Source organism: Somniosus microcephalus, unplaced genomic scaffold (genome assembly GCF_052327205.1).
Source record: "Somniosus microcephalus isolate GS21.2 unplaced genomic scaffold, FLI_Smic_1.0 unresolved_chr2, whole genome shotgun sequence".
NCBI lineage: Eukaryota > Metazoa > Chordata > Chondrichthyes > Squaliformes > Somniosidae > Somniosus > Somniosus microcephalus.
In genome coordinates, this window is record NW_028225180.1 from 71,602,116 (window position 1) to 71,628,661 (window position 26,546).

The 26,546-nt window shown below is 50.6% G+C and overlaps 1 protein-coding gene across 1 annotated transcript in view; it reads left to right on the forward strand.

Annotated features, from left to right (window-relative positions):
• The window catches only part of LOC147092802 (pyruvate carboxylase, mitochondrial-like), a gene marked incomplete at its 5' end in the record, with an annotated part of 1,160,114 nt that overhangs the window by 674,338 nt on the left and 459,230 nt on the right, over window positions 1–26,546 (forward strand). Inside the window, one exon of the mRNA XM_085976052.1 lies at window positions 21,438–21,582. Coding sequence (XP_085832178.1) covers window positions 21,438–21,582 — 145 coding nt within the window. The remainder of the gene's footprint in view (window positions 1–21,437; window positions 21,583–26,546) is intronic.

Sequence of the window (26,546 nt, forward strand, 5' to 3'; positions counted from 1 at the left end):
GGACCTATTTCCCCCAGCAGAGAGGTCAATAACCAGGGGGCATAGATTTAAAGTAATTGGTAGAAGGATTAGAGAAGATCTGAGGAGAACTTTTTTCACCCAGAGGGTGGTGGGGGTCTGGAACTCACTGCCTGAAAGGGTGGGAGAGGCAGAAACCCTCATCACATTTAAAAAGTACTTGGATATGCACTTGAAGTGCCGTAACCTACAGGGCTACGGACCAAGTGCGGGAAAGTGGGAATAGGCTGGATTGCTCTTTGTCGGCCGGCACAGACGCGGTGGGCCGAATGGCCTCCTTCTGTGAAGTAGATTTCTATGAAAGAGCGTATTTATTAGTGATTGCAGAGGGAGCCTCATCATCAGCATGTGTCCTCATGGAAGAATGACAACTTGCCTTCACCTTGCCTTCACTTGCCTTGACCACACCGGTATATAAGTGCTGTGTAATGATTTATTGGGCAGTTCCGCCCTGACCTTCGACTAGTAAAGACCTGTTAAAATTTACTCTTGTGGTCTGTGTAGTAATTCTCACTATAACACACAGACTTAACAGTGGCGACGAGTACGATCTTACCCTGCGGCAGAGATACATCCAAGGCAGTTTAACGGGCGTCGAGAAGAGGCATCCGCCCTCATCATTCTGCTGAGAAAAGACTCGGGTCTGCAGAGCAAAGGAAGAATTCTGACACGAAGCCTTCCATCAGCAACAGGCAGTGATCACCCCTTCTATCACGGTGGTGGGTAAGCCGATCAGCGACGAGCAGCAAGTCGGCCACGTTGACTGTGAAGTAGGGGAGGGACAAACGGAGGATATAAGGGCGGAGAACTCGACCACGGCCGGGGAAAAGAGCCGGACAGAAGTCGGGGCCAGAGGCGCTGAGACTGGGGCAGCGTAAGGCACGGAAGCCGCGGTGAATGCAAACGCAGCCGGTGTGAGAGACCGGGCTGCAAGCGGGCTGGGAGACGCAACAGCGTCGAGAGAGAGCTCGACCGCGACCGGTGAAAAAGGCCGGGCAGCTACCGAGGCCGCGAGGTGCAGCGACGGGGACAGCGAAAGGCGTGGGAGAAAATTTTAAAAACCGCGGAGAGATCAGCCACAGCCGGGGGGGGAAAGGACCGGACTGCAAGAGGGGCTGGGAGGCACGATCGTAAGGCGTGGGAGAAAATTTAAAAAAAAACGCGGAGAACTCAGCCGCAGCCGGGGGGGAAAGGACCGGACTGCAAGAGGGGCTGGGAGGCACGATTTGAGAACCGCTGGGGAGGGCGAACGCAGCAATACGGCAATCGCCATTACAGCCAGTGGGGGAGAAAGGCAAACGTGGGAAGCCGCCATTTTCGTAGGCGGGGGAAGAAGACAAGCGCGGGAAACCGCCATTTTGAAAAAATAAATAAATAAAATAAAAGGAAAATTTCTTTTTGTTTCTCAAGAAGATTGCGAGGATGCCTAAGCGTGGTAACATCAACGATTTCGATCCCGATGTTGAAGATTGGGCCACGTATGTAGAACGCATAGAGATATATTGTAAGGCAAATAAAATATCAAATGAAGATAAAGCATTAACCTTACTAAACTCAATGGGTGCGAAGACATACGGGCTATTGAAGCATCTTCTATCACCAGCTAAACCGGCGGATCAGACTTTCGCTAATATTGTTGCTGTCCTGAAGAATCATTTGAACCCCACACCGCTGATGTTAGCGGAACGATTTAAATTTTATGCGAGAACGCAACTGAAAGAGGAAAGCAACGCGGAGTATTTAATTGAACTGCGTAAGCTAGCGAAATACTGTCAGTTTGGGGAAAACCTGACAGAGGCACTGAGAGACAAATTCGTGTGTGGATTGTCGAAAGAAGGAACACAAAAGCGGCTGCTTGAAGAGAATGATCTTACACTTGATAAGGCTGTCACTATTGCAGCATCGCACGAAGCCGCAGCGAGAGGCACTGCGGAAATGCAGCTGAAGGCAGCGGTACTCAGCGTAGATCAAATGGCTTTGGGTACAACGAAATGTTATCGTTGTGGAAGGACAACATACGATCAGAACCAATGCAGGTTTAAAAACCAGGAATGTAGAAAATGTGGCAAGCTTGGTCACATAGCTAAAGTATGCCGGTCAGGAAGGAAGACCAGCAACAAAAAGTCACCGCAGGAAAGGTGCAGAAAGGTACATAAGGTGGCTGAGAAGAGTTTGGATGAACAGAATTCGGATTCAGACTCCAACAGCAAGGAACTGGGTAGTCTGAGAATTCACAATGTGAGTAAGGAAGCTGACCGACAAACTATCTGGGTCACACTTCAGATAGCAGGAGTCCAAATGAAGATGGAATTGGACACCGGATCGGCGTTGACGGTCATGAATAAGCAAGATTACAAAAGGTTATTCACACATATTCCCCTACGGGATACGAAGATAGTATTGCAGACATACACGGGGCAAAGAGTATACCCCATCGGAAAGATAAAAGTCAAGGTGGTACACAAGGGCAAAGAACACCAAGGAATGGACATATATGTGCTACCTGAGGGAGGTCCACCACTTCTGGGACGGGAGTGGATCAGGAAAGTAAATATGGACTGGCACTCCCTAAAAGCATTAACGGTAGATTCCGGAAAAAAATATGTCAAACCTGAACGATTGTCCAGAATAGTGGATGAGGGCATATGCAGCAGTGACAGTGACAAAGCAGAGAGTGAGAACTCGGTGAAGACAATCAGCTCAGACTCTGGAACTGATGATGGTAAGACCAGCCCATGTGCAAAAGACAAGTCTAAAATGGACTTGCAGACTAATGATGGAAAAACGAAGGAGTGCATAAATGCTTCAGAAGAGAACAAAGTATCAGAACAGAATTCCACTGAACAACAACAACATAGTTTGACAGAGAATTCTGAGTCTGTCCAGTCTACAGACATGCACATTTCTGAGGAACACCGGGTTCGAACTCAACTCAATTTCAAACTACAACAGCAATTAGAACAAATGATTCGCCGTTTTGAGCAAGAGATGAATGCAAAGAAAAAGTTCTTTGACACAGAGTTGGCGAATCTGGGAAGACAGCAGAAGCAGCTGATTGAGAAAATGGATCAGGAACACACAAACCGTCTGCGCGATGAGGCCAAACGAATCAAAGCTGAGCAAGAAAGGGAATATGTCAAATTCATCGATCAGTTGAAAGCTAAGAAGAAAGAGCACCCTTTTGTGAGCAGTGTCAGCAGTAATAAGCCACTCAGGGAATTGGTGGCAGAGGCAAAAGCTGAAGTGATGGAGGAAATAGAAGACAATAGAGAAGAAGCAGAAGATGATGACTCATCTGAACCATTATCACCCCTACCAGGTCACGCACGTGGTCCCTCCGAACTGAGCCAAATCAGTCTGGAAGCAGAAAAACTTCCCAAGGTACTCGAGCCTTTAGAAGTCAACAATGCTGGTTCTGAAGTTACGAAAGTTCAAGCTGTTAAGTCCAGTGAAGGACTATTAGATGAGTCACCCCAGCAACGAAAACCTACTACACCACCGAAAACTACTACACCACCGAGGCGTTATCCGGACCGAGTCAGGAAGCCTCCAGAGAGACTGAATCTGTGAACTGTTTTTACATGAAGTTGTGTATATATGTTATGATGTTATGTTTAATGGGGAACATATACTGTTAAGCTAAAAAGGGAGGATTGTAGTGTATGTAACCGTTCCACCTTTAAGAGAACTATTTTAAGGGTTGCACTACTTTATCTTGGCTGCTGTATACTGTAATACCGGTGGTGACCACACCGGTATATAAGTGCTGTGTAATGATTTATTGGGCAGTTGAGCCCTGACCTTCGACTAGTAAAGACCTGTTAAAATTTACTCTTGTGGTCTGTGTAGTAATTCTCACTATAACACACAGACTTAACAACACCTAGACTGGCAGCGTGAAGGAGCCTGGAGCACTGCAGCAATCATTGTTTGAGCTACGGCAGGTCAATCTTCCCCCACATGCTGGGACTCAATAACTCTTGTACATCGCATGCTCTGAGGTAACGGATTGGACTGGAATCACATAAATCCCACAGAACAATTGGCCCAATCAGCGGCCTCCAGAGTGACCACACGGTCAGTGACCTCCAGAGTGACCACACGGTCAGTGACCTCCAGAGTGATCACACGGTCAGTGACCTCCAGAGTGACCACACGGTCAGCAGCCTCCAGAGTGACCACACGGTCAGTGACCTCCAGAGTGACCACACGGTCAGTGACCTCCAGAGTGACCACATGGTCAGTGACCTCCAGAGTGACCACACGCTCAGTGACCTCCAGAGTGACCACACGCTCAGTGACCTCCAGAGTGACCACACGGTCAGCGACCTCCAGAGTGACCACACGGTCAGTGACCTCCAGAGTGACCACACGGTCAGTGACCTCCAGAGTGATCACACGGTCAGCGGCCTCCAGAGTGACCACACGATCAGTGACCTCCAGAGTGACCACACGGTCAGCGACCTCCAGAGTGACCACACGGTCAGTGATATCCAGAGTGACCACACGGTCAGTGACCTCCAGAGTGATCACACGGTCAGCGGCCTCCAGAGTGACCACACGGTCAGTGACCTCCAGAGTGACCACACGGTCAGTGACCGCCAGAGTGACCACATGCTCAGTGACCGCCAGAGTGACCACATGCTCAGTGACCTCCAGAGTGACCACATGGTCAGTGACCTCCAGAGTGACCACATGGTGGGTGACCTCCAGAGTGACCACATGGTCAGTGACCTCCAGAGTGACCACACGGTCAGTGACCTCCAGAGTGACCACATGGTCAGTGACCTCCTGAGTGACCACACGGTCAGTGACCTCCAGAGTGACCACACGGTCAGCGACCTCCTGAGTGACCACACGGTCAGCGACCTCCAGAGTGACCGCACGGTCAGCGACCTCCAGAGTGACCACACGCTCAGTGACCTCCAGAGTGACCACATGGTCAGTGACCTCCAGAGTGACCACATGGTGGGTGACCTCCAGTGTGACCACATGGTCAGTGACCTCCAGAGTGACCACACGGTCAGCGACCTCCAGAGTGACCACACGGTCAGCGACCTCCAGAGTGACCACATGGTCAGTGACCTCCAGAGTGACCACACGGTCAGTGACCTCCAGAGTGACCACATGGTGGGTGACCTCCAGACTGACCACACGGTCAGTGACCTCCAGAGTGACCACACGATCAGTGACCTCCAGAGTGACCACACGGTCAGCGACCTCCAGAGTGACCACACGGTCAGCGACCTCCAGAGTGACCACACCATCAGTGACCTCCTGAGTGACCACACGGTCAGTGACCTCCAGAGTGACCACACGGTCGGCGACCTCCAGAGTGACCACACGGTCGGTGACCTCCAGAGTGACCACACGGTCGGTGACCTCCAGAGTGACCACATGGTCAGTGACCTCCTGAGTGACCACACGGTCAGTGACCTCCTGAGTGACCACACGGTCAGTGACCTCCAGCGTGACCACACGCTCAGTGACCTCCAGAGTGACCACATGGTCAGTGACCTCCAGAGTGACCACATGGTGGGTGACCTCCAGTGTGACCACATGGTCAGTGACCTCCAGAGTGACCACACGGTCAGCGACCTCCAGAGTGACCACACGGTCAGCGACCTCCAGAGTGACCACACGGTCAGTGACCTCCAGAGTGACCACACGGTCAGTGACCTCCAGAGTGACCACATGGTGGGTGACCTCCAGAGTGACCACACGGTCAGTGACCTCCAGAGTGACCACACGATCAGCGACCTCCAGAGTGACCACACGGTCAGCGACCTCCAGAGTGACCACACCGTCAGTGACCTCCTGAGTGACCACACGGTCAGTGACCTCCAGAGTGACCACACGGTCGGCGACCTCCAGAGTGACCACACGGTCGGTGACCTCCAGAGTGACCACACGGTCGGTGACCTCCAGAGTGACCACACGGTGGGTGACCTCCAGAGTGACCACACGGTCAGCGACCTACAGAGTGACCACACGGTCGGTGACCTCCAGAGTGACCACACGGTCAGTGACCTCCAGAGTGACCACACGGTGAGTGACCTCCTGAGTGACCACACGGTCAGTGACCTCCTGAGTGACCACACCGTCAGCGACCTCCAGAGTGACCACATGGTCAGTGACCTCCTGAGTGACCACACGGTCAGTGACCTCCAGAGTGACCACACCGTCAGCGACCTCCAGAGTGACCACACGGTCAGCAACCTCCAGAGTGACCACACGGTCAGTGACCTCCTGAGTGACCACACGGTCAGTGACCTCCAGAGTGACCACACGGTGGGTGACCTCCAGAGTGACCACACGGTGGGTGACCTCCAGAGTGACCACACGGTCGGTGACCTCCAGAGTGACCACACCGTCAGTGACCTGCTGAGTGGCCACACGTTCAGTGACCTCCAGAGTGACCACACGGTCAGTGACCTCGAGTGACCACATGGTGGGTGACCTCCAGAGTGACCACATGGTCAGTGACCTCCAGAGTGACCACACCGTCAGTGACCTCCTGAGTGACCACTCGGTCAGCGACCTCCTGAGAGACCACTCAGTCAGTGACTCTCGGACAGTGACACTTCATCAGTGTCACTCGGTCACTCCTCATGTGTGTATCTCCTGCTTGATATTCTTTTCGTAAAGTGCTGAGCGGTCTCTAGCCGTTGTATTGTGCTGTGTCCTGCTTCCCATGTGAAACAGGGTTAGTGCTGCCCAGCATCGTTCACCTGGGACCCTATGACCGTCGAGAGGATGTCTCTTTCATCTCTTTGTGCAGATTCGCGACTCATTTACTCTATTTCCCTCAAACGCAATTTGGTATCACAAACAGAAAATTATTGTGATTTTAAACAGACATTATCTTAAAATGTAGCGCGATGCATTCTATGAATTTTGATTAAAATACTTCTTAAACCTCGTGTCTCTTATGGCGATAGAAGGCAGTAGTTGCATGGCGTTAATGTACTTTGACTGGCAATCTTATCATACAAGACAGAATGGGCTGGGGCTCTTTTCTCTAGAAAGGAGAAGACCGAGAGGTGACCTGATCGAGGTCTTTAAAATTATGAAGGGGGTTCGATAGGGTAGATGTAGAGAAGATGTTTCCACTTGTGGGGGAGACCAGAACTAGGGGCCATAAATATAAGATAATCGCTAATAAATCCAATCGGGAATTCAACAACAACAACAACTTGCATTTATACAGCGCCTTTAACATAGTAAAACGTCCCAAGAAGCTTCACAGGAGCGATTATCAGACAAGATTTGACACCAAGCCACATAAGGAGATATTAGGGCAGGTGACCAAAAGCTTGGTCAAAGAGGTAGATTTTAAGAAGGGTCTTAAAGGAGGAGAGAGAGAGGCGGAGAGGTTTAGGGAGGGAATTCCAGAGCTTAGGGCCCAGGCAGCTGAAGGCACGGCCGCCAATGGTGGAGCGATTAAAATCAGGAGAAACTTCTTTCCCCAGAGAGTGATGAGAATGTGGAACTCGCTACCTCAGGGAGTGGTTGAGGTGAAGAGCATGGATGCCTTTAAGGGGAAGCGAGATCAACACACGAGGGAGACAGGAATAGGAGGATCTGCTGATGGGGTGAGATGAAGAGGGGTGGGAGGAGGCTCGTGCGGAGCATAAACACCGGCATGGACCAGTTGGGTCGAATGGCCTGTTTCTCTTCTGTACATTCGGTGTAATTCGATGTAATAAGCTAGTTCTCTCTTTGAAACAAGAACCTTGTTGCTTCAACTCACACGAACACAATGGGATGAAACGTTTCTGGCACTCATCTTTGCGTGTGTGTGTGTGTAAAACAGGCGGAGAGCATGAGCAGGATAGGCAAGAGGGCGGTGCTTAATAACGGCAGCTATTTCTGGCACTGGAGTAATGACTCAAAGTATCACCTCCTGCATTAAAGTGGTAACCAGCCTGTCTTTCAAACATCGTCTAATGAGTCCTGTTCATTGGTGTAGGATGGAATTAATGATGGTGACGGGGAGAGAAATGGTTTTTTGACCCGCAATTGACTTGCAGTCATGAGGAGTAAGTACATCTGCAGTATGTTAACAAGTTTTTCTTCAAATTGATGAATGTTTCTGTTTATTCAGCAACAGCCCAATAATGGGGTTACAGACCTCGAAGGGACCCGCTCACACCATTAATCCCCGTGTTTGATAGGTTGGGGGTGGATTGATGTACTTCATCAGATACCCCTCTTGTTCCGTCTTTTGTAAGCATTGCTTCCAAACTGTCAAATTAAGTAGCAAAGAGTTGGAAGGTGAGAAGCTCGTTGTCACTATTTGGAATGGTATGTGTGTGTGTGTGTGAGCTCTGGTACAGCCCTGACCTCTGGTACAACCCTGCCCACTGCTGTAGCCTGACCTCTGCTGCAGCCCTGCTCACCGCTGCAGCCCTGCCCTCTGCTGCAGCCATGCCCACTGCTGCAGCCCTGCCCACTGCTGCAGCCCTGCCCAGCGCTGCAGCCCTGCCCACTGCTGTAGCCTGACCTCTGCTTCAGCCTGACCTCTGCTGCAGCCCTGCCCACCGCTGCAGCCCTGCCCTCTGCTGCAGCCCTGCCCTCTGCTGCAGCCCTGCCCACTGCTGTAGCCTGCCCACTGCTGCAGCCCTGCCCACTGCTGCAGCCCTGCCCACTGATGTAGCCTGACCTCTGCTGCAGCCCTGCCCACTGCTGTAGCCCTGCCCACTGCTGTAGCCCTGGCCACTGCTGCAGCCCTGCCCACTGCTGCAGCCCTGCCCACGGCTGCAGCCCTGCCCACTGCTGCAACTCTGCCCACCGCTGCAGCCCTGCCCACTGCTGCAGCCCTACCCACTGATGCAGCCCTACCCACCGCTGCAGCCCTACCCACCGCTGCAGCCCTTGGTCCTGGCATTTAATGGCAGCAGTTCTGAGTACCAGTAGCAGACTTCCCAGTTCACATTAGACTCATGCATTAATCAGAATAATTGAATATTACAGTACAGAAGGAGGCCATTTGGCCCATCGTGCCTGTGCCGGCTCTTTGAAAGAGCAGTCGTGCTCAGTCACCCCCCCGCCCCCCCCCCCGCTGTTTGTCCGTAACCCTGTGAGCTCCTCATTCTCAAGAACCCGTCCAACTCCCTCTGAAAATCATTGATGGAATCAGCTTCCACCACCTTCACAGGTGGAGCGTTCCCGATCCCCACAACTCTCCGAGTGAAAACATTTCTCCTCCCCTCCCCTCGAGATCTCTCGCCAATGATTCTGAATCTGTGACCTCTGGTTATTGACCCACTCGCCAGAGGGAATAGTTTTTTCCCTATTTGCTATTTACCTGAGAGAAAAGGGAATGGAAAGATATGCTGAAAGGCTGAGATGAGGTCGATGAAATGGGAGGAGGCTCGTGTGGAGCACACACACCAGCATAGACTAGTTGGGCTGAATGGCCTGTTTCCGTGCTGGATATTCGATGTAATTCTATGTAACAGTAGCACAGTGATGTTCTGGACAGAAGGGTCTATCAAGCCTACCTTTCTAAGCCACCCATCATTTCCCTGTGATCCTGGCCCAACTACCTGCCCACGACCCTTCACTTTACTGAACTTGTTCTCGCCTTCTAATTCCTCTCACCTTCTCCAGACAAAAGGTGTTGCTCCGGGAACCTGCATGGGTCCCAGCTATGCCTGTCTTGTTGGAGATTTCTTCCAATTCCACTTCCCCATATCTTTTCCCGTTACAGTGATGGCTCTCCGGATGCGCCTCCTGCTCTGGCTCCGATTTTGAGAACTTGTGGCAGCACGGTGGCATAGTGGTTAGCACTGTTGCCTCACAGCGCCAGGGACCCGGGTTCAAATCCAGCCTCGGGTGACTGTCTGTGTGGAGTTTGCACATTCTCCCCATGTTTGCGTGGGTTTTCTCCGGGTGCTCCGGTTTCCTCCCACAGTCCAAAGATGTGCGGGTTAGGTTGATTGACCATGATAAAAAAAAATTGACCCTTAGTGTTAGGGGGGATTAAATACGTGGGGTTACGGGGATAGGGCTTGGGTGGGATGGCTGTCGGTGTAGGGACCGGGTGCTAGGGTTTGGATGATCAGCCATGATCTAGTTGAATGGCGGAGCAGGCTCGAAGGGCCGAATGGCCTACTTCTGCTCCTATCTTCTATGTTTCTATGTTTCATTCCATCCATCCCTCACCTCCATGTGATCCATCTCAGATGCTTCTAAACCCTTCCTTCTCTTTTCTCCCTCTCTCGAATTTGGGATGAGGGGATTGCCCTACGAGGAGAGATTGAGTAGACTAGGCTTATATTCCCTATTGTTTAGAAGAATGAGAGGTGATTGCATTGAAACATGCAAAATTCTTACAGGGCTTGACAGGGTTAATGCTGAGAAAATGCTCCCCCTGGCTGGGGAGTCTAGAGCAAGGGGGCACAGTCTCAGAATAATGGGTCGCCCTTTTAGAACTGAGATGAGGAGGAATTTCTTCTCTCAGAGGGTTGCATTGGAGGCAGTTCAGAGACGATTCACTAGGTTAATTCCAGAGATGACGGGGTTGACATATGAGGAAAGGTTGAGCAGGCTGGGCCTACACTCATTGGAATTTAGAAGAATGAGAGGTGATCGCATTGAAACATATGATACTGAGGGGGCTCGACAAGGTAGATGCAGAGAGGATGTTTCCTCTAGTGAGGGAAATCTAGAACGCGGGGGCACAGTTTTAGAATAAAGGTCGCCCTTTTAGAACTGAGATGAGGAGGAATTTCTTCTCTGAGAGGGTCGTAAATCTCTGCCCCAGAGAGCCGTGGAGGCTGGGTCATTAAATACATTTAAGGTGGAAATAGACAGATTTTTGCAAGATAAGGGAGTGAAGGGCTATGGGGAGCGGGCGGGGAAGTGGCTTTGAGCCCAAGATCAGCCATGATCTTATTGAATGGCGGAGCAGGCTCGAGGGGCCGAGTGGCCGACTCCTGCTCCTATTTCTTATGTTCTTATGGGAGTCACAGACTCAGAATAGGGGTCGGCCATTGAGGAGAAATCTCTTCACTCAGAGGGTGGTGAATCTTTGGAATTCTCTACCCCAGAGAGCTGTGGAGGCTCAGTCATTGCGTATATTCAAGGCAGAAGTCGATAAATTTTGGGGAACAAAGGGAATTAAGGGATATGGAGATATTGCGGGAAGGTGGAGTTGAGGTAGAAGATCAGCCGTGGCAGAGCAGGCTCGAAGGGCCAAATGGCCTACACCAGCCCTTATTTCTTATGTTCTTATGATTGGCTTTTTACTGATATCTATTAGAAGTGCAACAACTCCCACACTTACCTGGAGTTTGATTATTCTCCTGTTACCTTATAAACACTCTATTCCTTTCTCCCAGTTTCTCTGCCTTCTTCACATCAGCTCTGGTGAGTCTCCCTCCCACACAAGCGCTTTTGAAATGTCCTTCTCCCCCGCCCTCCCCCCACAGTCAAAGATTCCCCTCCATAGTGGTCACCAGGGCCCTTGACCATGCCCATCACAATTCGTATCTCCGCTCTCACCTCCTTCTGCCAACAGCAGCCTTGTTTTGATTTCCACCTCACCAGGCCCCACCCCTGCCACCTCAGTTCCACCATTTTCACCACCTACAACGTGATTCCCACTACCGAACACATCTTCCCCTCCTCTCCCCTCTCTGCTTTCTGGAGGGACTGTCCCTTCCACGATACCCTTGTTCACTCTTTCACCACCGCTACCTTCTGTTGCCCTTCTCCGAACCGGTTCCCATGTAATCGCAGCAGGTGCACTACCTGTCCATTCACCTCCCCTCACCCCAAGCACTCCTTCCATGTGAAGCAGCAATTTACATGTACTTTCGCCATCTACTGTACTGCTGCCCGCTGCGGAGACCAAACACTGATTAGGGAATCATTTTGCTAAACACCTCCATTCCATCCACGAGTGACACCCTGAGCTTGCCAGTTTAACCATTTATCCAGGATCTATCCATTGTCTATCCATTGTCTATCCAGGAGCTATCCGTTGTCTAGCCATTGTCTATCCAGGATCTATCCGTTGTCTATTCATTGTCTATCCAGGATCTATCCATTGTCTACCCAGGATCTATCCAGGATCTATCCATTGTCTATCCAGGATCTAGCCGTTGTCTATTCATTGTCTATCCAGGATCTATCCATTGTCTATCCATTGTCTATCCAGGATCTATCCATTGTCTATCCAGGATCGATCCATTGTCTATCAGTTGTCTATCCATTGTCTATCCAGGATCTATCCATTGTCTATCCGTTGTCTATCCAGGATCGATCCGTTGTCTATCCAGGATCGATCCATTGTCTATCCGTTGTCTATCCAGGATCGATCCATTGTCTATCCGTTGTCTATCCAGGATCGATCCATTGTCTATCCGTTGTCTATCCAGGATCGATCCGTTGTCTATCCAGGATCGATCCATTGTCTATCCGTTGTCTATCCAGGATCGATCCATTGTCTATCCGTTGTCTATCCAGGATCGATCCATTGTCTATCCATTGTCTATCCAGGATCTATCCATTGTCTATCCAGGATCGATCCATTGTCTATCCGTTGTCTATCCAGGATCGATCCATTGTCTATCCGTTGTCTATCCAGGATCGATCCATTGTCTATCCGTTGTCTATCCAGGATCGATCCATTGTCTATCCGTTGTCTATCCAGGATCGATCCATTGTCTATCCGTTGTCTATCCAGGATCGATCCATTGTCTATCCGTTGTCTATCCAGGATCGATCCATTGTCTATCGGTTGTCTATCCAGGATCGATCCATTGTCTATCCAGGATCGATCCATTGTCTATCAGTTGTCTATCCATTGTCTATCCAGGATCTATCCATTGTCTATCCAGGATCGATCCATTGTCTATCCGTTGTCTATCCAGGATCGATCCATTGTCTATCCGTTGTCTATCCAGGATCGATCCATTGTCTATCCGTTGTCTATCCAGGATCGATCCATTGTCTATCCGTTGTCTATCCAGGATCGATCCATTGTCTATCCGTTGTCTATCCAGGATCGATCCATTGTCTATCCGTTGTCTATCCAGGATCGATCCATTGTCTATCCGTTGTCTATCCAGGATCGATCCATTGTCTATCCGTTGTCTATCCAGGATCGATCCATTGTCTATCCATTGTCTATCCAGGATCTATCCATTGTCTATCCAGGATCGATCCATTGTCTATCCGTTGTCTATCCAGGATCGATCCATTGTCTATCCGTTGTCTATCCAGGATCGATCCATTGTCTATCCGTTGTCTATCCAGGATCGATCCATTGTCTATCCGTTGTCTATCCAGGATCGATCCATTGTCTATCCATTGTCTATCCAGGATCGATCCATTGTCTATCCGTTGTCTATCCAGGATCGATCCATTGTCTATCCGTTGTCTATCCAGGATCGATCCATTGTCTATCCGTTGTCTATCCAGGATCGATCCATTGTCTATCGGTTGTCTATCCAGGATCGATCCATTGTCTATCGGTTGTCTATCCAGGATCGATCCATTGTCTATCTGTTGTCTATCCAGGATCGATCCATTGACTATCCGTTGTCTATCCAGGATCGATCCATTGTCTATCCATTGTCTATCCAGGATCTATCATTGTCTATCCATTATCTATCCGGGATCTATCCATTGTCTATCCGTTGTTTATCCAGGATCTATCCGTTGTCTATCCAGGGTCTATCCGTTGTCTATCCAGGATCGATCCATTGTCTGCCCATTGTCTATCCAGGATCTATCTGTTGTCTATCCAGGATCTATCCATTGTCTATCCAGGATCTATCCATTGTCTATCCAGGATCTATCCATTGTCTATCCAGGATCTATCTAGGATCTATCCATTGTCTGTCCATTGTGTATCCAGAATCGATCCATTGTCTATCCAGGATCTATCCATTGTCTGCCCATTGTGTATCCAGAATCTATCCATTGTCTATCCAGGATCTATCCATTGTCTGCCCATTGTGTATCCAGAATCGATCCATTGTCTATCCAGGATCGATCCATTGTCTGCCCATTGTGTATCCAGAATCGATCCATTGTCTATCCAGGATCTATCCATTGTCTGCCCATTGTGTATCCAGAATCTATCCATTGTCTATCCAGGATCTGTGTAAGAAGTCACACAACACCAGGTTATAGTCCAACAGCTTTATTTGAAATCACAAGCTTTCGGAGCGCTGCTCCTTCTTCAGGTGAAGTGGAGAAATGCATAAAGACACAGCTTATATAGTCAGAGAATCATGTCAGATGTTTACAGGTAACCTTTCCAACTGCCATTTATCGCACCTCGGCAGAGAGATAATCACAGCAGCCAAAGGTGTGAATGGTGTCCAAACAGGTCAGTCAGGGAAACATTACATCAAAGAACAATGAGGTGGGGTCACAAGGGGTCAAATATTGCAGATGCTGGGGTCTGTGTGAAAAACAAAAAAACAGACAAAAAACATTTTTTTTGGCTGGAAATCACAGCAGGTCCGGCCGCATCTGTGTAGAGAGAACAAGCCAATGTCGACTCGAGTCTGGATGACCCTGCATCAGGTGGGGTTACATGTAGCGTGACATGAACCCAAGATCTCGGTTGAGGCCGTCCTCATGAGTGCGGAACTTGGCTATCAGTTTCTGCTTGACGATTTTGCGTTGTCGTGTGTCTCAAAGGCCACCTTGGAGAATGCTTACCCGAAGATCGGAGGCTGAATGTCCTTGACTGCTGAAGTGTTCCCCGACTGGGAGGGAACACTCCTGCCTGGTGATTGTTGCGCGGTGTCCATTCATCCGTTGTCGCAGTGTCTGCATGGTCTCGCCGATGTACCATGCTCCGGGGCATCCTTTCCTGCAACGTATGAGGTAGACAACGTTGGCCGAGTCACATGAGTATGTACCATGTACCTGGTGGGTGGTGTCCTCACGTGTGATGATGGTATCTGTGTTGATGATCTGGCATGTCTTGCAGAGGTTGCTGTGGCAGGGTTGTGTGGTGTCGTGGTCGCTGTTCTCCTGAAAGCTGGGTAATTTGCTGCGAACGATGGTCTGTTTGAGGTTAGGCGGCTGTTTGAAAGCGAGTAGTGGAGGCGTGGGGATGGCCTTAGCGAGGTGTTCGTCATCATCGATGACATGTTGAAGGCTGCGAAGAACATGGCGTAGTTTCTCCGCTCCGGGGAAGTACTGGACGACGAAGGGTACTCTGTTGGTTGTGTCCCGTGTTTGTCTTCTGAGGAGGTCTATGCGATTTTTCGCTGTGGCCCGTCGGAACTGTCGATCGACGAGTCGAGCGTCATATCCCGTTCTTACAAGGGCGTCTTTCAGTGTCTGTAGGTGTCTATCGCGTTCCTCCTCGTCTGAGCAGATCCTGCGTATTCGCAGGGCTTGTCCATAGGGGATGGCTTCTTTAACGTGGTTAGGGTGGAAGCTGGAGAAGTGAAGCATCATGAGGTTGTCCGTGGGCTTGCGGTAGAGTGAAGTGCTGAGGTGTCCGTCTTTGATGGAGATTCGTGTGTCCAGGAATGAGACTGATTCTGAGGAGTAGTCCATGGTGAGTTTGATGGTGGGATGGAACTTGTTGATGTTATCGTGTAGTCTTTTCAGTGATTCTTCGCCGTGGGTCCATAGGAAGAAAATGTCGTCGATGTATCTGGTGTATAGCGTTGGTTGGAGATCCTGTGCAGCGAAGAAGTCTTGCTCGAACTTGTGCATGAAGATGTTTGCGTATTGGGGTGCGAATTTGGTCCCCATGGCTGTTCCGTGTGTTTGGGTAAAGAACTGGTTGTCGAAGGTGAAGACATTGTGGTCAAGGATGAAGCGGATGAGTTGTAGGATGGCGTCTGGAGATTGGCTGTTGTTGGTGTTGAGTACTGAGGCTGTCGCAGCGATGCCGTCATCGTGGGGGATACTGGTGTAGAGTGCCGAGACGTCCATCGTGGCGAGGAGTGTTCCTGGTTCAACTGGTCCGTGGGTGCTGAGCTTCTGTAAGAAGTCTGTAGTGTCGCGACAGAAGCTGGGGGTTCCCTGTACGATGGGTTTCAGGATGCCCTCGACATATCCAGAGAGGTTCTCACACAAGGTTCCGCTGCCTGATGCGATAGGACGTCCGGGTGTGTTGGCTTTGTGTATCTTTGGGAGGCAGTAGAAGTCTCCCACACGGGGAGTACGTGGGATGAGAGCATGTAGGATGCTTTGAAGGTCTGGATCGAAGGTTTTGATCAGTCTGTTGAGTTGGCGGGTGTGTTCTTTGGTCGGATCTGCGGGTAACTGTCTGTAGTGTTCCTGGTTGTCCAGTTGTCGGTATACTTCTTTGCAATAGTCCGTTCTGTTCTGTATGACGATGGCACCTCCTTTGTCTGCTGGTTTGATGACGATGTTGCAGTTGGCCTTGAGAGCGTGGATGGTGTTGCGTTGTGCTCGGGTGACATTCTGGACTGTCTTGTGAGTGCGGCTGATGAATCTGGCGTTGATGCATCGGACTGTCTTGTGAGTGCGGCTGATGAATCTGGCGTTGATGCATCTCCTGACAGCTTGAGCATACATGTCAAGCTTAGGGCAGCGACCCTCCGGAGGGGTCCAATTTGACTCTTTCTTCTTCGGTTGCTGCACTGCGGATCCCTCTGTCTGCTGTTCCGGATCATTGATTGTCTCATTGGGTTCGCTGCTGACATCTTGGGATTTGTGGAAGAATTCCCGGAGCCTCATTCTCCTGATGAATTCCTCTGTGTCTGCTGCGAGACCGATGGGGTCCATTTTGGTGGTGGGGCAGAAATTGAGCCCTCGGCTGAGAACTTCAATTTCGTCTGGTTGAAGGGTGTGGTCGGACAGGTTGACGATGGATTTCCCTGTGGTTTCAACCGTGGTACCGGGGGAGGCTTGGTTGCTGCTGCTGGTGATGCCAAGTTTCTCAAGCTTCCTGTTCTTGGTGTGCATGTAGGTAGCGTAGTTCCGTTGCCTTGTTTGTTTGGCGGTGTCTCGTAGCTGGTCTGCTGCGTCCTGAGCACAGGCTGAGAACATGGACTCCATCTCGGTTTCGAGGTTGCGGCATCTGCTGTAGAGCTGGTGTACGAGATGGTTGAGGAGTGTGCGAGAGGTACGACGGCAGAGTCTCTCAGCGTAGTCTGTGTTGTAGGTCGACTTGAGTGGGTTAGTGATCTGTAGTCCTTTCGGGATCTTGTCTGCTTTCTTGCATCTCTGTAGAAACTTGATGTCTGTGTCGATATGCGCGATCTTCTTGGAGATCCTCTCCACTTTGAGCCGGCAGTTTGTGGTGTCGATAGTAGCCATGGTGTGGAGATGCCGGAGTTGGACTGGGGTGGACAAATGTAAGAAGTCACACAACACCAGGTTATAGTCCAACAGCTTTATTTGAAATCACAAGCTTTCGGAGCGCTGCTCCTTCTTCAGGTGAAGTGGAGAAATGCATAAAGACACAGCTTATATAGTCAGAGAATCATGTCAGATGTTTACAGGTAATCTTTCCAACTGCCATTTATCGCACCTCGGCAGAGAGATAATCACAGCAGTCAAAGGTGTGAATGGTGTCCAAACAGGTCAGTCAGGGAAACATTACATCAAAGAACAATGAGGTGGGGGTCACAAGGGGTCAAATATTGCAGATGCTGGGGTCTGTATGAAAAACAAAAAAACAGGATCTATCCATTGTCTGCCCATTGTGTATCCAGAATCTATCCATTGTCTCTCCAGGATCGATCCATTGTCTGCCCATTGTGTATCCAGAATCTATCCATTGTCTATCCAGGATCGATCCATTGTCTGCCCATTGTGTATCCGGAATCTATCCATTGTCTATCCAAGGCAATTGTTGATTTTTGTTTGCCTTTATTACTTACAGTGCGGCCAACACTCCCATCTGTTCGATGAACTCACCAACTTCCTACTGAATGCCTTCTGATTTTTGACACAGCCCTTGAACTGTCCTCCAGTTAAAAGCTCCCCCATGCATTATTTAGATTGTCTCTGAGAGTCTGCGAGCTGGAGCAAGTTAGTGCTGGGCCTCCAATAGAGGATTTCCAAGTCTGGCTCCTCGCCGCTTCACCTCCGATGTGTGTGGGCTGGGTGAGCTGTTAGTCAGGTGCTAATTCTCAGCTGGGCACCAGCCGGAGGTGTTTGTAGTGGCATAGCACCGATTCCTAGAATCCAGAGCCTGCCACAGGGCCTAGTGAGTCACTCATTCCGTGTTCTATATCTGTGTCGATGATCAGAGACTTCTCCCCCTACCAGCTGGCTGAGGTGCCGATACAGGGGAGGGGTGGAATGGAATTAAAATATAGGAATTACATAGATGGAATATGACTTTACATATTCAGGAGATGGCCAAAAGGAGGCAGCGGCCAATGTATATAAAATAATGTTTGGTTTCCTATTTTTGGAGGCCCGGGGTTGCGATGCCAGGAATAATCTCCATTTGTAGCTATATTCTGCTCTCTGTCATGTGGAGTAATTGAAATTGTGCTTTAATATTAATGGCATCACAGTGCCCAGCAGAGGGTCATTCTTTTTTAATGCAGTCCCACTGTCCCACATCACATCTGTTTTGTTCCTTGGCTGTGTGATGGGATGCGATAATATCTGTGGCCCTTTTATCCGGCACGGCAGAAGACTAACCCCGTACCAAAAAAAAAACAGCACTTGTACGCTGCGGATTCCAACGAGCGTGCAGCTTGCTGTGAGGGTTTAAGGTGTTGACACCAGGGCCCAGATGGGAGCTGTAGACCGTGAAGGTGAGGCAGCACCTTCACATTCCTCACCACGACACCCCTCCAAACTCCATGGCTATCTCCAGTCCTAGCTGCAGTCTGCAGGTTAGGTGTGGGGTCTTTTGCACACTACGGTAGGAGAATTCACCTCGGTTGACGGTTGGGTAGGATCCCTTAGTAATCATAGGGGGAGAAATTGGGTGAGTAGCGCCACCTGTTAGCGCCTAAAGAGGCAGTCAGTGGCTGTAGCGCCACTGGCTGCGTCTCCGGCGATATTCAGTAGGGGCGCTAATGGTGGCGTTAGGCATTTGCGCTGCGCCGCCACCGATGACGTCATCGGTGTGCGCAATGCCCCATTCGTGCCCCGTTCGCGATATTTGGTAGCGAACGCCGCAGTTGCGCCGCTCGCTACCCGCGCCCGGTTCACGGTGCCTTACTGTGCCGGCAGCGGCGCAAGTTAAGGTGGAGGTGCGGGGCGGCCGCTTTTTCGGCCGCCACCTGCCAGCACCTCCGTCCCCGGCCTCCTAACCCGCCCCCACCGCCCCCCCCCCCCCGCGGCATTGCCGGCTGTTTCCCGAGAGCCCGGCACTTCTCCTTGGTGCCGGGCTCATTTGCCGGCACTCGCGATCGGGGATCGCGCTGTTGCAGGCACCTCCCCCTTAACAGAGGGAGGAAGGCCTGCCGTACCGCAGCGTGCCGTGCCGCAGCGTGTGGCGCTGCGATAATCAGTTTCAGCGCCCTAAGAGGGACGCGGAGCGCCTCGAGCCTCGCCCCGTGTCCCTCGAGGGGCAATGAACCTGAATATCTGGCAATCGGTATCACACCGATCGCTGCGCTAAATCCTGCGCTTAGCCGACTTTTGCCCCACTTTGGCGCCCCAACCCAATTTCTAGGTAGAGTTTTAAGCACAGAAGGAGCCCATTTGGCCCATCATGCCTGTACCAAAATATGGGAAGTTGGATGGTGTGGCATGGTGAATCAGACGAGGGTGTCCAGTGATTCAGAGGTAACTGCATTCCTTCTTCTGAAATCCACCTCCTAATTAATTCAAATGCTTAATGTACACGAGATGAACAAGGGCTCACGAACAGGATAACAAATCAGGAATACAATGAGTAGGCTCGCCTAGCCAGATCGAAGCCTCTAATTCCATGCCTAGGCCTTTGTTTGTCGATCTACATAAACTTGAGCTCATCCAAAACTCGGCTGCCCCGTGTCCTAACTCGCACCAAGCCCCGTTCGCCCATCATCCCCTGTGCTCACTGCCCCGTGTCCTAACTCGCACCAAGCCCCGTTCGCCCATCGCCCCCTGTGCTCACTGCCCCGTGTCCTAACTCGCACCAAGCCCCGTTCGCCCATCGCCCCCTGTGCTCGGTGACCCGTGTCCTAACTCGCACCGAGTCCCGTTCGCCCATCACCCCCTGTGCTCACTGCCCCGTGTCCTAACTCGCACTGAGTCCCGTTCGCTCATCACCCCCCTGTGCTCGCTGACCCGTGTCCTAACTCGCACCAAGCCCCGTTCGCCCATCACCCCCTGTGCTCGCTGACCCACACTGGCTCCCGGTTAAACAACGCCTCGATTTCAAAATTCTCCTCCTTGTCTTCAAATCCCTTCGTGGCCCTCGCCCTCTCCCTATCTCTGTAACCTCCTCCAGCCCCACAACCCCCCGAGATCTCTGCGCTCCTCCAATTCTGTCCTCTTGCGCATCCCCCTGATTTTAATCGCTCCACCATTGGCGGCCGTGCCTTCAGCTGCCTGGGCCCCGAGCTCTGGAATTCCCTCCCTAAACCTCTCCGCCTCTCTCTCTCCTCCTTTAAGACGCTCCTTAAAACCTTAAAGCTTTTGGTCACCTGTCCTAATATCTCCTTATGTGGCTCAGTGTCAAAAATGTTTTTATTGATATCGCTCTTGTTAAGTGTCTTGGGATGTTTTGCTACGTTAAATGCCCTCCATAAATGTAAGTTGTTGTTGAGTTTCTCATTCATCTTGGAGCTCTGTGTTACCATTGCCCTTTCTTGATGAAAGTGAGGTTGTACAGCAACAACAACTTGCATTTATACAGCGCCTTTAACGTAGTAAAACGTCCCAGGGCGCTTCACAGGAGCGTAATCGAACAAAATTTGACACCGAGCCCCATAAGGAGATATTAGGACAGGTGACCAAAAGCTTGGTCAAAGAGGTCGGTTTTAAGGAGCGTCTTAAAGGAGGAGAGAGAGGCGGAGAGGTTTAGGGAGGGAATTCCAGAGCTTAGGGCCCAGGCAGCTGAAGGCACGGCCGCCGATGGTGGAGCGATTAAAATCGGGGGATGCGCGAGAGGCCAGAATTGGATGAGCGACGGGACCTCGGGGAGACTTGTAGGCAACGTTCTCTGTAATTTTTCTTGGCCCATTCAACATACCGGTTTTTGCATTGAACAGCCGGCTGCGCGGATTCCCTGGAGCGTTTTGGATGAGCTGAAGTTCACGGCGGGTGGAAGGTGGGAGGCCGGCCTGGAGTGCGTTGGAATAGTCGAGTCTGGAGGCAGCAAAGGCTTGGATGAGGGTTTCAGCAGCGGATGAGCTGAGGCGGGGAAGGAGTAGAAGTTGAGGTATCACCGAGGTGTGCGTGCGTGCAGCGAATTCATCATCTAACCATTAATATATTAAAAGTCTTGCGTACGGCACACAGTTCTCAATTAACGGCCTCCTTTCCTCGTTCCTCTTTTCCAGACAAATATTCCGTTCCTGCAGAATGTGCTCAGCAACGACCAGTTTCTCTACGGCATCGTGGACACTCAGTTTATAGACGAGAACCCTGATCTCATCCTCCTGAGGCCCGTACAGAACCGAGCTCAGAAACTGCTCCACTACCTCGGTAAGGCTTCGGGGCACCGCACGGCCCAACCGCACCGTGCTCCGTTACTAATTTGGCCGGAGATCTCTTGCCTTGCTCAAGCCGTGGGCCGCACACCTCCCAATCGGCCAGCTCCGGGTGTCACAAAGGGGAGTTGCCCGAGTTTCTATTAGTCTCAGGATTGCTTCTCTGTTCTTTAGCCTCTCCCCAGAGGCTTGACAGGTTGGGGAGGGTGCTCGGCAGTGTTAGGGCGGGGGGGGGGTGGTGGGGGGACTTGGCGGTGTCCTCTGCGGCCTGGAGTCCCCTGTAAAGGGTTTTGAGCTTAAAAGGAGGCAGAGAGGAGAGAATAATATCAACAACAACAACTTGTATTTATATGGTGCCTTTAACGTAGTAAAACATCTCAAGGCGCTGCACAGGAGTATTTTAAGACAAAAAATTTGACACCAATCCGCATAAGGATAAATTAAGGCAGGTGACCAAAAGCTTGGTCAAAGAGGTAGGTTTTAAGGAGCGTCTTAAAGGAGGAAAGAGAGGTAACGAGGCGGAGAGGTTTAGGCAGGGAATTCCAGAGCTTAGGGCCAGGCAACAGAAGGCACGACCACCAATGGTGGAGCAATTATAATCAGTGATGCTCAAGAGGGCAGAATTAGAGGAGCGCAGATATCTCGGGGGGTTGTGGGGCTGGAGGAGGTTACAGAGATAGGGAGGGGCGAGGCCATGGAGGGATTTGAAAACAAGGATGAGAATTTTGAAATCGAGGCGCTGCTTAACCGGGAGCCAATGTAGGTCAGCGAGCACAGGGGTGATGGGTGAATGGGACTCGGTGCGAGTTAGGACACGGGGCAGTGAGCACAGGGGATGATGGGTGAATGGGACTCGGTGCGAGTTAGGACACGGGGCAGTGAGCACAGGGGGTGATGGGTGAACGGGACTCGGTGCGAGTTAGGACACGGGGCAGTGAGCACAGGGGGTGATGGGTGAACGGGACTCGGTGCGAGTTAGGACACGGGGCAGTGAGCACAGGGGGTGATGGGTGAACGGGACTCGGTGCGAGTTAGGACACGGGGCAGTGAGCACAGGGGGTGATGGGTGAACGGGACTCGGTGCGAGTTAGGACACGGGGCAGTGAGCACAGGGGGTGATGGGTGAATGGGACTCGGTGCGAGTTAGGACACGGGGCAGTGAGCACAGGGGGTGATGGGTGAACGGGACTTGGTGCGAGTCAGGACACGGGGGCAGCAGAGTTTTGGATGAGCTCAAGTTTACGTAGGGTGGAATGTGGGAGGCCGGCCAGGAGTGCGTTGGAATAGTCAAGTCTAGAGGTAACAAAGGCCTGGATGAGGGGTTCAGCAGTGGATGAGCTGAGGCAAGGGCAGAGACGGGCGATGTTACGGAGGTGGAAATAGGCGGTCTTAGTTATGCTGCGGATATGTGGTCGGAAGCTCAGTTCAAGGTCAAATATGACACCAAGGTTGCGAACAGTGTGGTTCAGCCTCAGACAGATGTTAGGGAGAGGGATGGAGTCAGGGAAACAACGCAAATTGCATTTATACAGCGCCGCCAATGTTGTAAAATGTCCCATGGTGCTTCACACCGAGCCCCATAAGGAGATATTAGGGCAGGTGACCAAAAGCTTGGTCAAAGAGGTCGATTTTAAGGAGCGTCTTAAAGGAGGTGGAGAGAGGCGGAGAGGTTTAGGGAGGGAATTCCAGAGCTTAGGGCCCAGGCAGCTGAAGGCACAACCGCCAATGGTGGAGCAATTAAAATCGGGGGATGCTCAAGAGGTCAGAATTGGAGGAGCGCAGAGATCTCGGAGAGTTGTAGGGCTGGAGGAGGTTACAGAGATAGGGAGGGGGCGAGGGCCATGGAGGTGATTTGCCCACAAGGAAGAGAATTTTAAAATCGAGGCGTTGCCGGACCCAATGTAGGTCAGCGAGCGCAGGGGGTGATGGGTGAACGGGACTCGGTGCGCGTTAGGACATGGGGATAGCAGAGGTTTGGGTGAGCTTTTGTTTCACAGAGGATGGAAGAGGGGAGGCCGGCCAGGAGTACGTTGGACTAGTCGAGTCTCGAGGCAACAAAAAGCATGGATGAGATCGAGGCAGGGGCAGAGACAGGCGTTGTTACGGAGCTAGAAGTAGGCGGTCTTGGTGGGGGGGCGAGGCTATGTGGTCAGAAGCTCAGCTCAGGGTCAAACAGGCTGGTTCAACCTCAGGCCGTGGCCGGAGAGCGGGATGGAGTCAGTGGCTGGGGAACAGAGCTTGTTGCGGGGACCGAATACAATGGCTCAGTTAAACAAAGGCGCATGGAAACCAGAAGGGAGGGGGAGATGCGCATGTTAGATGCGGACACGATTTATGCCTGTAATTCAGCAGTCCTATTTTTAATTTGTTTAGTGGGTGGGAGAGAAGGACAGTGCTGATATCAAAAGCGATATAACATTCAGGGTGGGACTGATCGCTCCTAAATCTGCCAGAGTACAAAACTAACAGCAGAAGGAATGGAAATAATAATTGAAAGGCTGCACTGGTGATTCATTGCATGAAGCACTATGAGATGTTCCAGTGCGATATGGAGCTCCACTCGTCCAGGAACACAATCATCAGTGCTGCGGAGCTGATAGGTAAGCTGGGAGAGACTGAGCCACATTAATGATTCATTTACGGTGACATTTTTAAACCTTAAATGATTACAGCAGCAACTAAAGCGAGCAGAATGCTGCTGCTGGCAATGTGCTGGGGGAGGAAATTACAAGAATTTAATTAACGGTGCAGAAAAGAAACTCTGGAACTTTCACTAGTTGGTCCCCAGTGGCAGTGTTCAGAGAAACATTTCAGAAGTCTTTTTCTGGCAATGTATCTCATTCTTTCCTATTATCTAATTCCTTTTGTATTGCTTGCTCTGTCGTTGTCTTGTTCTCTCTCTCTCTGTGTCTCTGTCTCTCTCTCTGTGTCTCTCTCTCTGTGTCTCTCTCTCTGTCTGCATCTCTCTCTGTCTGCCCCTCTCCCTCTGTCTCCTTTTATCTCTGTGTCTCTGTCTGTCTCTCTCTTTTTGTCTCACTCACTCTGTCTCTCTCTCTGTGTCTCTCTCTCTCTCGCTCTCTCTCTCTGTCTCTCTCTCTCGCTCTCTCTCTGTCTCACTCTCTCTGTCTCTGTCTCACTGTCTGTCTCGCTCCCTCTGTGTGTCTCTGTCTCTCTGTCTCTCTCGCTCTGTCTCTCTCTAACTGTCTCTCTTGGTCTCTCTCTGTCTCTCTCTCTCTGTCTCACTTTCTGTCTCTCTCTGTCTGTCTCTCTCCCTCTATTTGTCTCTGTCTCTCTCTGTCTCTGTCTCTCTGTCTCTCTTTGTCTGTCTGTCTCTCTCTGTCTCTCTCTGTCGCTCTCTCTCTCTTTGTCTCTCTCTGCCTCTGTCTCTCTCTCTCTCTCTCTGTCTGTCTGTCTCTCTCTCTTTGTCTCACACTCTCTCTGTCTGTCTCTCTCCCTCTCTGTCTCTGTCTCTCTCTGCCTCTGTCTCTCTCTCTGCATTTCTGTGCCAGTCTCTCTCTCTGTCTCTCTCTCTCTGTCTGTGTCTCTCTCTGTCTCACTCTCTCTGTCTGCCTCTCTCTGTCCGTCTCTCTCTCTCTCTGTCTCTCTGCATTCCTGTGCCTGTCTCTCTCTCTCTGTCTCTCCCTGTCTCACTCTCTCTCTGTCTCTCTCTGTCTTTCTCTCTTTCTGTCTCTGTCTCACTCTCTGTCTCTCTCTCTGTCTCACTCTCTCTCTCTGTCTGTCTCTCTCCGTCTCTCTCTGTCTGTCTCTCTCTCTTTGTCTCTCTCTGTCTCTCTCTCTGTCTGTCTGTCTGTCTCTCTCTCTCTTTGTCTCACACTCTCTCTGTCTGTCTCTCGCCTCTGTGTATCTGTCTCTTTCTGTCTCTGTCTCTCTCTCTCTCTCTCTCTGTCTGCATTCCCGTGCCGGTCTCTCTCTCGCTCTGTGTGTCTCTCTCTCTCTGTCTGTGTTTCTCTCTGTCTCACTCTCTCTCTCTGTCTCTCTCTGTCTGTCTCTCTCAGTTCAGTTCAGTTCAGTTCAAATGCTTTATTGGCATGAAAGTTTACAGAGAACCATATTGCCAAAGCTTACATAGCAAAAAGGTACAGTTTTCCAACATTCTGTAGGTGTCAATCGATTTGACATTTGTTGGGTATATACAATATTACTTTTAAACAATATTAATTTTAAACAGTCTTTCTACTTCATTTGGTACGTTCAATATTAATTTTAAACAGTCTTACTTTTAAACAGTCCTCAGGTTGTGACATGTTGTTACATATCTCTCTCTCTATCTCTCTCTCTCTATCTCTCTCTCTCTCTGTCTCTCTGCATTCCTGTGCCTGTCTCTCTCTCTGTCTCTCTCTCTGTCTCTCTCTGTCTTTCTCTCTCTGTCTCTGTCTCACTCTCTGTCTCTCTCTCTGTCTCTCTCTGTCTTTCTCTCTCTGTCTGTCTCACTCTCTGTCTCTCTGTCTGTCACTCTCTCTGTCTTTCTCTCTGTCTCTGTCTCACTCTATCTCTCTCTCTCTCTCTGTCTGTCTCTGTGTCTGTCTCTGTGTCTGTCTCTCTCTCACACTGTCTGTCTCTCTGTCTCTCTCTGCATTCCTGTGCCTGTCTCTCTCTCACTCAAATTCAAATTCAAATTCAAATCGCTTTATTGGCATGATAAGGTACATCTTATGTTGCCAAAGCATCATAATACATTTATGGTTGAACACATAAACGCAGTTCTATTCATACAGTGTATAAACAGGTATATCCCTGAGTGTATAAATATACAATCGCATTATTTATATATACTCTCTCTGTCTCTCTCTGTCTGTCCCTCTCTCTCTGTCTGTCTGTCTCTCTCTGTCTTTCTCTCTCTGTCTCTGTCTCAACTCTCTGTCTCTCTCTCGCTCTCTCTGTCTGTCTTTCTCTCTCTCTCTCTCTGTCTCACTCTATCTCTGTCTCTCTCTGTGTCTC